General features: G+C 38.1%; 1 protein-coding gene across 1 annotated transcript in view; it reads right to left on the reverse strand.

Annotated features, from left to right (window-relative positions):
• INADL (InaD-like (Drosophila)) overlaps positions 1-16,121 on the reverse strand; it is a 383,821-nt gene that overhangs the window by 79,304 nt on the left and 288,396 nt on the right. The window contains exon 28 of the mRNA XM_006862480.1: positions 2,996-3,068. Coding sequence (XP_006862542.1) covers positions 2,996-3,068 — 73 coding nt within the window. The remainder of the gene's footprint in view (positions 1-2,995; positions 3,069-16,121) is intronic.

Genomic DNA, 16,121 nt, shown 5'->3' on the forward strand with positions numbered 1-16,121 from the left:
ACAGGATACCTGTGAGTAGGAACTGACTGAATGGCACTTAACAACATTATGCTTAAGCACTGACAAAGAAACAGCAATATGGGGAAGAGAATTTATCCAACTTATCCAGGAGGGCTTCTAAGGCAAATGTATAGGGATGAGGATGTGATTAAATGATTGAGGAACGAAAGCATATCTACAGGCTTCCTAGACCAGCCACAGGTGGCAGTTACGAGAAGTCAACAGTCCAGAGAAGGAACTAAAACTATATACCCTCTTGAAAATATAATTCAAATTGTGATACTGCAATAGAAACATCACATAGCACATCATTTTGTTGTTGTTAAGTGCCTTCGAGTCAGTTCCGACCTGTAGCAACCCATATGGGGTTTCTGAGGAGCAGCTGATGAGCTTGAACTGCTGACCTTGCAGGTCAAACCAAGCTTGCAGTCCAGCCCACAGCGCCACACCAGGACGCAACATATCCTTTTAGAGAAAATAGTAATTATCCATAAATATACATATGCTGTAATTATCTTTGAAAAAGAAAATCAAATAATGGCACACTCAAATTTGATTTAAATATTGTGAAAAAGTTCTTAAAACTTAACAAAGGCTTTATTTCAATTTTACATCTATTACTTTGCTGTTGTTGTTAAGTGCAGTTGGCTTGGTTTTGACTCATAGCGACTATGTAGACCAGGGGTGAGGAACCTTTTATCTGCCAAGGGCCATTTGGATATTTATAACATAATTCCTGAGCCATACATAATTATCAACAACAACAACATATAGAACAGGTGTTCACCACCCTGCTGTATAGGATTTCTGAGGACCAGTTATTGGTTTAGAACCACTGACCTTGTGGTTAACATCCAGTCCAGTGCTTATCCTACAGCACCACACTAGTCTACTTTATTTAAAAATAAAATCAGCCATCTACATTTTCAGAGTATGATTATTTATTATGATCATGAATGGCATCATGTTATTTTCTACCTTATTCCTATTGATTCTGCAGTGATTAAGATCTTAGTAAATTTTGTCTTTTACAATTAACTTAATAATGGTTTCCTTAGTTACTACAGAAACATTTTTGTAATTATACAAGTTAAAATATGAAAATAACAAATATAGTATAATATATGTAAACCTTGAGGATATAATATAAACATTTGAATAAGTAAAGTTAATATTTCATATTAAATGAATATTTTCTTTGTATCATGTGCGGTTCTAAGAGCTTTATATACATCATTTCCTTTATGTTTCATAGCTATACAAATTTGTTGTTGTTGGTAAGTGCCATCGATTCCATACTGACTCACAGCAACCTTGTATAGGGTTTCCAAGGAGTGGCTGGTGAGCTTGAACCGCCGACCTTGCACTTCAAAGCCACCTTGCAGTCCAAATTCCAGGTACAGAGGAGGGAATAATGAACAGCATACCTCTTATCAGTAAATTATCTAATCTCTCTAAATCACAATCTCTTCTTTGTAAAGTGCAAAAACAATAATACTGTCTCTTACTTTGAATGTAACTGGCACATATGACAAAAGAATGAAAGGCTTCATCTTTCTTATCATGTACATATTATTTAAATTTCACATTGTCCAAGTGTCTTACTGTAATCAAAGTGGCCAGCATTTTTTCATTCTCTGAAAGGCAACAGTCACTATTTGATCACCCTCTCCATTTATTTACGTTAGTAAATTTTCTTTTTGCCTCACATGTAAGATGAACCACAGCAGACAGCCCATCCACAACTATATTGCTAATACTCAAAACAGTGTTTGCCATATAATACACATTCATTGACTATTTTTTTTAATTAATAAAAGTAATGTATAAGAGGGGGCTTCAAAAAGCTCTTGGAAAAATTCCATTATCTTTTAGTTTAATTTTTCCACAAACTTTTTACCGTATGAATTTTCACTGAAAGTAAGATATTACTTTTATATGTGTGTTTATCTTTGCTACAGAAGCAAAGGAAAGCGTTGGAGAGATACTAAACAGTAAGCACTAACTTTCTCAGGAATGTAAGAAAGGAAAATGACAAAAATGTTTTCTTCTAATAACTCTGTATTGTTTGATTAGTTACTATATATATTCATTTCTTTGAGAATTAAAATATGTTCAATACCTAAAAAATGTGTTGAGAATACCTTAAATGGGAAGACAGTCATTATATGCAGACGACTTGAAAATCAGATGCATATGATAGTAACCCTGTTTTACAAATAATTTTTCCGTTTAAAAAAATTATGTAAAGACACCTGTGATCCTAATTAGATATTTCAGAATTCTCTTTTATTTCTTTTTTATATCTAATTAGGACAGAATTGTATATGTAGAAGAAACCAGAATGCAATTTGAAAAAGGTAACTTCAATAAGGAGCCTGGTGGCATAACAGTTTAGGACTCAGCTGCTCACCTGCAGGCTGGCAGTTCAAACTTACCCAGAAGCTCCATGGAAGAAAGACCAAGTGATCTGCTCCCATAAAGATTACAGTCAAGGAAACTGTAGGAGGCAGTTCTGGTCTGTCACATAGGGTGGTCCTGAGTCCAAATTAACTTGACAGTCCCCAGTAACAACAAGAGCACTTATCTGGTTAGGTTCTAATATGTCTGTGATAAAATTAATATATTACTTCAAAATCTAATCTCAAATGTGTTCAATTTACATCCTGGAAATTCCCTAGTCAATAAATTCTGAATTTGGGATACCACATACTGAAAATAAAAAAGGTTTTGGGAACTCTTTAGGTTTTGGGGAAATGACCTTGATAAATTCACCATATTTACTAAATTGGATTCTCTGGGTGGCACAAACAGTAAAGTACTGGACTACAAGCCAAAAGGTTGATAGTTTGAATCCACCCAGAGGTGTATAGGTCTAGAGACCTGCTCCTGCGAGGTTACAGCTTTGAAAACCCTATGGGCAGTTCTGTCCTGCACAAACAGGACCATGAGGCTGAAGTGATTCAACAGCAGCTAACAACAGGGGCCATCTTACCTCAAGTGAAGTTGGGGAACGTGATGGTATCGGGAAGGGGACAACGGCCATCTGATTGACGGCATCTTCGTTTCTGTGAAATATTAAAATAGGCATAATCAGTACACATTAAATGTTAACTTTCTGGTTCAAATTATAATCACTTTCTTAATTCTCAGTTGGAAATGTACACACAGCATTATAGAACAAAAAATATATATATCTATGGGTCCCAAGCAAAGAAAGCTAATAGGACCATATGCTATTATTCCAAAAAGAGACATATTACTCCAGGGATAGTAAGATGATTATTAGTGACAAACAATGATGATGCTAAGAGTTAGCCAAATCCCTTTTACTAAGTCAGGTGCCACAGCAGATAACTCTGGAAAGGCATCAATTTTCTGCAGTGTGGAGTGTACACTTTTCAAACAGGCGTGTATAATGTCTAGAATATCTTGTTCTTTTAACTAGAAAGGCTCTCAGCCTCCTCGCTGGGCTGCTTCGTTGTGCCAGGTGAAGGGTGATGAGATATTTACAGGGGCCCTGTATGGGCGGACACTGTGAGGAGGAGTGATGGATGGGGAGACCAGCGATCCAGAAAGCCAATGAATTGTGGGTTGGTTAATTCCATTCCTCTTCATTCTCACTGGAGCAGAGTAGTTATGGGTGGAAACTGATTACCGTGGCAACAGCACCTCGAACATCAGGTGTGCCTTTTTGGAGACCTACTTTTGCCACATTTAGTAGCAAATGGCAGGCTGTTATTCTGTTGGAGATAATCACTATCCTTTGCTGTTCATTCATGACATATGACCAAGAGAATCATTTCAAATTTATAAGAAATGCTTGATTTGAAGCTTCACAGTATAACCCAGGAAAGTTGACAAAAAAAATGCTTCTTCCTGGAATAAAAAGATCAAAGACTCTTTACAGATCTATTGCTCCATATGACCAAGGTATTCAAAATAGGCAGTGCTTAACTGGTGGGGAACTGTGGACTAATGCGTCAGACGGCAAAGTTGTTTGAACTGCAAGGTTGATGGTTCAAGCTCACCAGCTACTCCTTGAAAACCCTACACTAGGTCATCATGGGTCAGAATCAACTCGATGGCACTTAACAACAACAACTTTAGTTAGGGGTCCTGGTGTGCCACTGTGGGCTAATGCACTGGACTACAAAGTTGCTGTTCAAAGGTGGGTGATTCAAGCTCATGAGCTGCTCCTCGGAAAACGTAAACAGGGTCGATATGGGTCGGAACCCACCCAACAGCACTTAACAAAAACAACAATTTAAGTTAGAGGGCATTCCATAGCCAGCCACTTTATTTCCTATTTCTCATCAACTGGGTAGTAAGCCCATTGGCTCATTCGTTGCATTCCTGCTTTGGTGGCTCTGCCCTGGTGGTCCTCTCTAGTTAGTGCTAGACTACTAACTACAAGGTTGGCAGTTCAAACCCACCAGTCATTCTGCAGGAGAAAGATGAGGTTGTCTGCTCCTATAAAGTTTTATAGTCTCAGAAAACCATCATAAGGGTTGCAATGATGAGGAATCAATTCATAGCCAGAAAGCAGTGGACTTGTCGTCGTGTTATTGTTGCTTGGCTTTGGTGCATTTATCTTATCACTGTCTTTACTTGAAATATCTTTCTTTATTCATTTTATAACCCACACACCGTACTCCAAAGTTAGTTTAATAAAATCAACTAGTAATTTATAGGTTTGAGCTCAAAGATTGTCTTTATATTTGTCTTCCAAATTTACATATTCAACCTAGTTCTTTCTCTAAACTTAAATTCTGTGTATCCAACTCATATGTTATAGCTCCACTAGATCTCTTGTAAGCACCTTAAATAAAAGAGTTCTTTATCTCATTTAATCCCAAGAGGGTTTCATAGCTAATCCTTCCTACCTGAGTAAATGTCAACAACATCTGTCCAGTTGTTTAACCAAGAACCTAGGAGTCATTCTTAACACTTCTCACCTGAACACTCAATCCAGCAACAAATCTTGTTGAATCTTTCCACATCTCCCCAGTCTATTTTAGTGCAAGCCAACATAATTTCTCAGCAGAAATAATGTAAGAGATTCTATTTGGTCTCCTCCTTCTATTGTTTCCCCCTTTCTCCAATCTGTTCTTTGCCTAGCAGAATTATGGTCTTTACATGCAAATCTGATATAATTTCTATACCCTATATAACATTCAAGCAGGTCTGGTGGTGGTGTAGTGGATTAAGCATTGGGCTGCTAACCACAAGGTTGGTGATTCAAACCCACCAGCCACTCCACAAGAGAAAGATGAGGTTGTCCACTCCCATAAATAGTTACAGTCTCAGAAACCCTAAGAAACAGCTCTACTCTTTCCTATAGGTCGTTATGAGTTGGAATAGAGTTGACTGCTGTGGATTCAATGAGTATACAACAAGGTCCTCTTATGGATTTATCTGCACTTAGAATCATGTTAAAATTTGTTTATGAGGCTACAAAGCCTTGAGCAATCTGGCCTCAGCCCACTTCTAGCTCAATCTTTACCCTTGCCCACTCTGATCCAGCCTAACCATAGTAGTTTTCTTTCCATTTCTCAGCATAGTCTATTTCTACCCATCTTGGGACTTTCTCCACTGTCCTCTCTTGATCTGCATGTCTGTCACCCACATCCTTTGTCAGATTACTTCTCTATCTCCTTTCAGTTAGCAACCTAACACCTAACTCACAGTGGTACCAGGACTCTTTGAGGAGTTCTAAGCTGGTGTAAATTCTTAGTGGAATGAGACAGTGTCAGCAAAGAGGTACAAAGACACATGTTTTCAGAGAAGAAATTTAAGCATGATCTCTTGTTTTAATCTTCATAGATTCTAGGATTGTCTAGTGCACAAGTCAAACCAAACCAATTTGGACAAAAACTGAAACTATAAAGTGACACAAAGCATGAAGAATAGATCTATTTTTCTGTCAGCATGACAGATTTCTTGAGCAAGCACTATTATGTTAAGAGGTTGCTATTGTTTTTCAGAGAATACAATCCATTCCTCAGCAGTTTACTCTTATATAGAATAAGTAATCAATTACCCCTGAATAAGAAATAGCAATTTCCCAGTGGTATTTCTCTTTCCTATTCAGTTTCTCCCATCAAAAAGCACAACAGAACTCAGCTCTAGCTGAGAGTCACAAGTCAACATAAATCTGGAGCTCTCAAGACAGAGTACATTTGGAAGTAATTCAACAAATGGCTTTTCATATCTCTTCCAAAGGTTAGTACCATTAAAAAATGGCTGTACATAAATTCTTATTGACAGATCAAGATTAACTAGCCCAAGTTGGAGCAAATTGGCCAAATTATTCCTTCACAACTTAATGAATTTCCACTACAAGTAGTATTGTGAGAAATAAATTCTCAATATGGTCCATCTTCAGGAATAAGGGGGTCCAGGAAATTGCTAGAGCAGACATAGATTGTTGATTGACATAGCAACAGGGGCCTACACACCTCGGTTTGGTGAGCAGGATGAATTAGGGGAAGGGGAAAGGAACCTGTTCCAGAAGTAGGAACTTTAAATAAGAATGTAACCATCAAGGGGAAGTAAGGGAAGTCTGGGAAGATTGTTAACTCCATTGAATACATTGGTCATATGGAGCAATAGATCTGTAAAGAGTCTTTGATCTTTATATACCAGGAAGAAGCACTTTTTTGTCAGCTTTCCTGGGCTATACTGTGAAGCTTAAAGTCAAGCATTTCTTATAAATTTGAAATAATTCTATTGGTCATATGTCATGAATGGACAGCAAAGGATAGTGTTTATCTCCAACAGTCCATGAGGAACCTGGAAGGGACTTTCGAGCTAGGATTTAAAATTATCTGCAAGACGGCTATGTGGCGCATCTGCCCATGTATTCCAGGTTTGGTGCCTGATTTTGCAAAATCAAATTTTAAAAGTCTCATTCTCTCTAAAATGAGTACAGACTGGATTTATTGAGTGTTTGTCAGTAAGCACTCTTGATAACTCATTGGTGATCTCATATGGGATAAGGTGGCCTGCCCCAGTTTTCCCTCCGGAGACCCACCAGGATTAAGGTCTTAGTCAGGGGTTTGTACTGACCCACCAGTAACTAAGAAGGACCGAGGCAGTATCCAGGATATTGACAGTGTTTCTCACAGTATGATTTTAATGGACTTTAGAGTTCATATCTATTTATCTATTGATCGATTTTTCGATTGATAGATAGACAGATAGCTCATGAGAAAAAGGGTGTGTAGGGGCTTATTTCTGACCTACCCTGAGGAGAAAGAGAATCAAATTAATTACCAGCTTATCAGTTCAAGGCTGATTCCCACAAGGCTGAGGTTAGACATGTCCCCATCCTCTTCCCTACTTTACCAGTCCTGACACCAAGCATGCTGCCCACAGTACTCTCTGCTCAGTTGGGTTCCATAATCCACTGAAATGGCCACAGAATTTAGATACCACAGGGTTTATTAGGCAAGTTAACAATTCAGAATTAGAAATTCTCAAGACACAATTCTTTCAGTCAGGACAGCCTAGTCCCAGTCCAGTACCCAGACAGGCCACTCTTTGATCCTTGGCCTCTCAGCCACAGGCTTCTTGGCCTCTGCCTGGCTACAACAATGTTACAAAGTTCTTTGAGCTGATAAATGATCACAGGACACTCAAATCCACTATATCAGCCTGAAGGCATCCAACTCTAACTCCTTGGGTCAAACAAGCCTAGCTCCCCAATTAAGTACCTGGACGCGCCCTACTCCACAAGTGAACCTCCTGCTCAAAGACACTAAGCTTTCCTTCCTCCATGGGCTGAGAAGGCTGCCACTCTGTCTGGTGCTCTGTCTCTTGGTTTTGCTGCTCTTTGGATCCTCTGCCATTCCTCTGGGATCACAGATCTCTGTTGCTGGGTTGAGGAGGTTCAGGGATCCAAAGGACCACTGCAAGCTTTTTAATTTTTAAAAACATTTTATGGTAATGTGATTCCCCCTTTCTGTTTCTGAAATGGCTCCTTTTTTACCCACATCAGAATTCCAAATTTTTACAATCACAATTACCATTTTAACTATCATTCAGGACTGAATCCTATAACACTATCAGCATCTTCTTACACCTTACAGTTCTTTGGTGGGAGTTACAAAGACTAGATGACATAGATGGATTCACTACAATGCACCTCACATAACGGAAATCTACAATTAACTCTCAGTGGAGAGAAGAAAACTACTTATAAGAAGAGTTACAGCTCATAATCCTTTATAATCCACTTAATACCGAATGTTCACACAAATCAGCCAGTGGAAAGCAGACTTGGTAGTTGAGCAGGAAATGAAATAAAAGAAGAAGTCATTTACACTTCAAACAAGTAGGTACCCAAATAACTTCCGGAGATCCCCTGACCTCTCATTTCTGATAATTCTCACCTATATGATGAACAAGCAAGAATTTCAATAAAATGTTCCCTTTATAATTAACCTACTGTAAATTTTTTATGCTCTGGTGGTCCAAACAGGATATAATTATAAATAGTATTAATTGCTTGCTGGACTTACCAATGTTCCATTATTTGTGCCAATACGGTCCCTACATTAAGCACAGGTAGTGAATCTTAACCTCATATATCAGGTTACCTGGCATAGAATAAGTGTATCACAATTGTTTGTTGCATGAAAGTGACCCTACCCAAGCAGGAAAAAGATATGGAAGTAGAACTATCAATACCATAGACCCTGCTGTCATCTTTTTGAACAGGTAGTGGATGTTTCTGTGTGTGCCTATGTGGTTCACAGCGATTCCCTGGACAGGCCATAACAGTAACACCTACACTATGTAACAGTAACAGCATTACCTCAATATGATGAGATTCATGGAGAGCCCCTGTGTCTACGTTAAGGCCAATCAGATTCTCTATCCCAGAGTCTCATAAATTAGAACTGTCTGAAAAGACCAAGAATCTTTTGCGATAAGACATGACCCTATTAACAGAAATACTCACAGTTAAACAGTGTTCAGAACTCTCTTCTGATATCCCTAGAGTGATCTAATTCTTTCCGTTCTGAGACTCACTTGTACTACTCCTTCCTTAGAATCTATGAGACATCTCCATTTTCTTAAATTGCTGTTTTTGTTAGATACTATCAAGTTGGCACCAACTCATAGTGAACCTATGCACAACAGAATGAAACACTGCTCAGTCCTTCACCATTCTCACAATTGCTGCAACACTGGAACTCATTGGTACTACCATTGTGCCAATTTGTCTCATTGGGAGCCTTCCTCTTTTGACTGATCCTCCACTTTACTAAGCATGATACCTTCTTTGAGGAAGTCCTTCTTGAAGGCTACTGACTGTTTTTATTTATTTTTTCATTGTCATGTCTTTGTTTATTCTGTTTGTCTTCTTGTGTGTGTGTGTGGGGGGGGGAGGGTTCTCTTTGCCATCTATTAAGAGACAGCAACTACGCTCATATAGCCAAGCCACATCATACTCTCAACAATTGGGCAAGAGCTAATACCAACTCCTATATCACCAGATCGAAAATACACAGCAGGCAACACTAGCCAAAATGACCATAACCCAAGTACATGAACAGTGAACAAGAACAGTGTACATGCTTATATTTTCTAACTAAACCCACAGAAGAGAGTTGGTGAGAGCCTAAGAACACATCAACATATATTCATTGATTAAATACAAATACAACAAACCCACAATACCCTGGAAGCAACAGACAATTTTAGCTCATACAAAGAAATGAGAGAATGGCTCAAACAAATGACCGAGAAACATTTCAATGATGGAAAAGATAATGAAACTAACTGAAAAAGAATTCAAAGGAATGATATTTACCTGATATGGCCCTGTGGGTTAATGTGCTAGACTGTAAAGTTGGTTTGAACCTCAAGGGTGGTGGTTCAAGCTCATCAGCTATACCCTAGACATCCTATGCAGTGTCGCTATGGGTCAGAACCAACTCAAAAGAACTTAACAACAACAACAACAACTGGAGGAACTGCTAGTTATTTATTATGTTCTTTCTAGCCAAATGTTTCCACTTTGTGATATACTGCAAATCCTAGCCTCTATGTCTGTGATTATGGATTCATGTTGAAATGAACTAAGGAATAAAGATTAAGGTGAGGCTAAGGAGTAAAGGTTATGATGGATCCAAGTATTAAGAATGGCCATAAACTTAGTAGAGGGTTTGACTCAAGTCACCACCCTTAGTTCCCTTGGGGGCATGATCTGACCCCAATTTATAAGATTGCTTTTGAAAAGCTTGTTTTCTTTAGCCTTGGATCTTGAATATGGCTCATGATGTTTGATCTCTGGTTTGTGGGACATTCAGCCCATCATCTGACCTGATTTGCCATCTCCCGCAGCACTGTGCATCAACAGCCTGTCATCTAACCTGCCAATTTGGATTCTTCAGCCCCTGAGACTATGTAGGTGAGCAAATTCCTCCAAACTGATCTCAGAAGTATAGATTTGCGACTTGTCAGCCTCCACAATTTAGTGAGCCATTCCTTTTGACAGTAGTGAGTTTTGTGGAATGTTGTAGCATGTTGCAGAACCCTGGAACTTGAGGGAAGAGAGGAGGAGTGGTGATTGTTATCAAGGAAGGGCAAAAAATGTCAGAGAAGTGAAATAGTTGAGATATATTTAACCTCCAACTCATAGGGACCAGTCTAGTGTTGATTTTTATCAAAGAAATTTCTCATGAACCTTAAAAGGATTGGCAGAAAGATCTAGGAAGGCAAGGAGAACATAGAAAAAAATTAGAACAATTCAGGAAAACACTACAAGAACAAACAGACAAAATAGATGAAAAACTTGAAGCAACACAAAACTTGCAATTAGAAATCCAGAAATTATTACTAAGATTTCAGAAATGGACAATACATTGAAAGTGCAAAGGAACAGATCTGAAGCAATGGAAATCTGAGTTAGTAAACTTGAATATAAATCTCTAAGTCCTAGTATGCTAAAGAACACTTAAAAAACAAAAAGAATGAAAAAAAAAAATCTGAAGACAGCCTAAGAAGCTATGTGGGATACATTGAAAAGGAACAATTTATAGGTGATCAGAATTCCAGAACAGGAAAAGGTAATAAAAACCACACAGAAAACTGTAATAACATTGTTTAAAGAAAACTTCCCTAACATAATAAAAGACAAGAAAATAAGTATACAAGAAGGTGAATGAGCCCAAACAGGACAGATCCAAAAGAGAATCACCAACATATATCATAATCTAACTTTTCAAAATGAAAGAGAGGACAAGAACACAGAGATCAGCTCAGGAAAGATGAAAAGTTACCTACAAAGGAGCACCAATGAGACGAAGCTTGAACTTCTCAGCAGAAACCATGCAGGTAAGAAGGCAATAGGGTGACACACATAAAACTAAGAAAGAAAAAACTGCCAGCACAGCAGTCCCTCAAATATGATGGAAAAATAAGGATTTTTCCTGATAAACATAAATTAAAGGAATTTATAATGATGAGAACAACTATTAAAAAAATGCTAACAGGTGTCATCTGGACTGACAACCAATAACAGAAAACAACAACTTAAGACTGTCAAACATGACAACAAAACTTAATCTATATATTGTTGTTAGGTGCCATCAAGTTAGCATTAACTCATAGTGACCCTATGCACAACAGAACGAAAACACTGTCCGGTCCTGCACCAACCTCATAATCATTGCTACGTTAGAGACCATTGCTGCTGCCACTGTGTCAATCTATCTCATTGGGGGTCTTCTTCTTTTTCTCTGACCCTCCACTTTACCAAATATGATATCCTTCTCCAGGAACTGGTCCCTCTTGATATATGTCCTAACTATGAGAGACAAAGTCTGGCCATCCTGGCTTCCAAGGAGCATTCTGGCTGTATTTCTTCCAATAAAAATTGGTTTATTCTTCTTGCAGTCTATGGAATGTTTAATATTCTCTTCCAATACCATAACTCAATGCATAAATTCTTCCACAGTGTTCCTTATTCACCGCCCAACTTTCACACACATATGAGGTTAATGAAAATACCATGTCTTGGATCAGGTGCACCTTAGTTCTCAAACTGACATCTTTGCTTTACAACAATTTAAAGAGGTCTTGTGCAGATTTCCCTAATGTAATATACATCATTTGATTTCTTGACTGCTGTTTTCATGAGTGTTGATGGTTGATCTGAGAAAAATGAAGTCTTGGACAACTTTAATATTTTCTCCATTTATGTTGATGCTGTTTATTGTTCCAACAATGAAGGGTTTTGTTTTCTTTACATTGAGGTCCAACCCATACCCACAGCAGTGGTCTTTGATCTTCATCAGTAAGGGTGTTTATTTAATCCTCTTTGTTTACAGAAAGCAAGGTTGTATCATCTGCATATTGCAGGTTGTTAATGAGCCTTCCTACAATCCTGTTTCTCAGATTATTTGCTCAGCATACAGACTGAATCAAGTCTGGTGAAAGAATATAACCCTGGCACACAACTTTCCTAATTTTAAACCATTCAGTATTCCCTTGTTCTGTTTGAACAACTGCCTCTTGATCTATGTACAGGTTCCTCATAAGCACAATTAAGTGTTCTGGAATATTCATGCTTTGCAATGTTGTCTATACTTTGCCATGATCCATGAAGTCAAAAGCCTTTGCATAAGTACAGGTACACATCCTTCTGGTATTCTCTGTTATTAGCAAACATCCATCTGACATAAGTAATGGCAGTCCTTGTTCCATGTCCTAGAGAGGAACTGGCTTGAAATTCTGGCAGTTCCATGTTGACGTACTGTTGCAGCCACTTTTGAAATAGATTCAGGAAATGTTTACTTATATGGGCTAGTAATGATATTTCCCAGTGATTTCTGCATCCCATTGGGTCACCTCTCTTTGGAATGGGCACAAATTTTAATCTTTTCCAGTCAGTTGCCTTCAGTGCTTCATCAGTTTGTTGAAAGATTTCAATCTATATTCCATCAATTCCCAATGCCCTGTTCTTTGTCAATGCCTTCAATGCACCTTGGACTTCTTCCTAGAGTACTAGTGGCTGTTGATCATATGCTCCCTCTTGAAATGGTTGACTATCAACCATTTCTTTTTGGTATAGTGACTATGTGTTCCTTCTATCTTCTTTGATGTTTTCTGCAAAATTGAAGTTTGCTCATAGAATCATTCACCATTTTAAATTGAGGCTTTAATTTTTTAAATTTTTTCAGTTTGAGAAATGCTGAGTATTTTTTTTTGCCTTTTGTTTTTCTAACTCTAGGTCTTAGAATAAGTCATTAAAATACTGGACATTGTTTTCTCAAGCTGCCCTTTGTAATTTTCTCTTTTACCTCCTCATATTGTCCATTTGCTTTACCATCTCTATGCTGGAGAGCAAGTTTCGTAGTCTTTTCAGACATTCATTTTGGTTTTGGCCTTTTCCTTCTTTGTTGTCTTCTTTTTCTGTTTTTTGTTTTGTTTTGTTTTGTTTTGTTTTTTGTTTTTTTTTCAGCTTTTATTGTGAATTGAGTGACAGTTTAATTTCGGTTTTGCACTCATACTGTTGTATTTCATTTCATTGAAATAATTACAATCCCCTCCCCAAGCATCATCAGTCAACAGTATTTGCTTCTATTCCCTCTGGTTTTGTTTTTTGATACATACAAAAACACTCAGGAATATATAATAATTTAAACAACCCCAAGGCAAATTCTGCAAGCCTGACTCCTGGCTGCCAGCATACAGCCTTTTTCTTTCCATGAGTCTAGAGTCCTCAGCTGCTCCCTCTCTCCATGTCCCCATCTCTGCCTTCATCTCTGTCGCTGCTTTTCTGGATAGGGTACTAGATTCCGCTCATGCTCTTCTCCCTTGATAGCCCTAGGGTCCTCTGTTTCTGCAATGTAAGACTAACTACTCTCCACTTTATGTTATTGTGGTAATAGCAATTAGTCATGATAACAATTACACACTATTGAATCATAAGAATCTTATCCCATCTCGTTTCACTAGACAAGATGAAAACTATTCAGTGGGGAATCTACCTTCCCCCACACACTCTGAAACTAAACTCTCTCTTGAAAACTTGTAAGCCAGTCATTTTTGTGCCTTTATAGCCCCCTCATTTTATGTAGCCAATGTCTAAGTTGCCCATCCCTATTATGTTTTTATTTCTTTTTTTGCTAAGGTATGTTGCAAAGGTAAATACCCGTATACAAATATTCTCTTTCAATCCCTTACATATTTGTAATATACTCTCACTCTCTCTTCCATACCCATTTAGCCTGTGCATCTGTTCATGTAGCTAACTGCAAAATGTTTTTCCAGGATTGTATATATGACAATATTTGTTCCTATCTTCTTAGTCCTTGCATGCTTATCTGTGACTTCACCTGTCTTCATCCTTCTTCTGCCAACTTCTCTCTTCATGTGTACTGCCTTTCCTATCACCGGAGCTAACATGTGCGTATTCTCAAGCCAGTGAATTATTCTCCCCTTCCTCACAACCCAGGAAACCATCAAAGAATATATCTTTTAGTATGAAAACTTAAAAAAAAAAATTTTTTTTTTCCATTAGTGGTGCCATTCAACATTTATCTTTTTGTGATTGACTAATTTCACTCTTAGTTCTTGTAGATACATAATGAGTAGAGAGATTGCTGGGTTATACGGTATTTCTGTTTACATTTTTTTTTTAGAAAGTGCCACACTGTAAAGAGCTTTGGGTGTGGCACTGTCAGATAAGCACAGGACTTGTAGTCAGTTTGAACTACAAGGTCGGTGGTTCAAACTCACCAATCAGTCCACGAAAACCCTATACTGGGGCTTGCTATGAATCGGAACCAACTCGGCGGCACTAACAACAAAAACACTGTAAATCACTGTCTTTTTTAACTAAGTTATATTAATTTGTCATGGTATCCTCCAAGACTGTGGTCCTGACACCCCTGGCCTAATGACACACTCCCTTAAGATTTTTGGTTATGTCTAAAATGTTTTCATACCTTGGCACTCTGTATGCCCCACCACATTCATTTATAAAGTTACAGCAAAGGTAAATTTGTTGTTGTTGAACGCCACCAAGTCAGTTCAGACTCATAGAGACCCTGTATAGGGTTTCTGAGGAGCATCTGGTGACTGTATTATTATCCTTTTGGGGGGGGGGGTACTAAGATTGTTTGTCAAATCTTCATGTATTTGTAGGTAGACTCTCTCTCTCTCTCCAACAACTGTCCAGACTGCGTGTCTCTCCATGCACCTCCCATAGCTTACCACTATTGCAGGACCGTGTCTGTAACAGCATTTACTTCTGTTGCCTTTGTCACTAGCACTCCTCCCTGTGTCTTCCCCTACCACCATCATTTAAAAAAAAATCTTTTATTATGAATTGAGTGAAAGCTTACAGAACATATCATCAGTCTCAAATTCAACAAATTATATGCTTTGTGTCTTTAAAATGATTGCAATCCCTTCCACATACCATCAGTTAACAGTATTTACCTCTATTCAATTTCACTTTCGCACTCCACCCTGTGTTTGCACTACTTTCACCTTTCCTGTGCTTACCTGCCTCTTGTTGTAGATTGTCTTCCCCATGTTACTCTACATATGTCTACTGTTTAGACAGTCAATTACCCCCACCTTCTCTCCCGTGCCTAGTAAACATCAAAGAATGTTTCTTTTGGTGTGAAAATCTTTCCTTTGTTACAATAGTGATCTCATACAGTAATTGTCCTTTTGTAATTGACTAATTTCACTCAACATAAAACCCTCTGGGTTCATTCATGTCCTGAGGTGTTTTGTAGGTTTATTATTATTCTTTAACATTGGGCAGAATTTCATTGTGTGTATATACCAAAGTTGGTTTATCCAGTCTTCCAATGGTGGGTATTTAGATTGTTTTTCCATTTTTGTTGTTGTTATTGCTGCACTGAATATGGGTGTGCAGATATCTATTGGTGTCATGGCTCTTACTTTTCTACTCAGTAACAGGATTTGGGGGTCATATGATACTTTCATAGGAAGCACCATACAGTCCCACCAAGAGTGTATGAAAATTCTAATCTCTGTGTACCCTCATCTGGATTTGTTGCTTTCTGGTTTGTTTTGTTTTGTGTTTTTTTAACTTTGCTAGTACTGCTAAAAGGAGCTCTGGTAGC

This window comes from Chrysochloris asiatica, unplaced genomic scaffold (assembly GCF_000296735.1).
Source record: "Chrysochloris asiatica unplaced genomic scaffold, ChrAsi1.0 scaffold00048, whole genome shotgun sequence".
Classification (NCBI taxonomy): Eukaryota; Metazoa; Chordata; class Mammalia; order Afrosoricida; family Chrysochloridae; genus Chrysochloris; species Chrysochloris asiatica.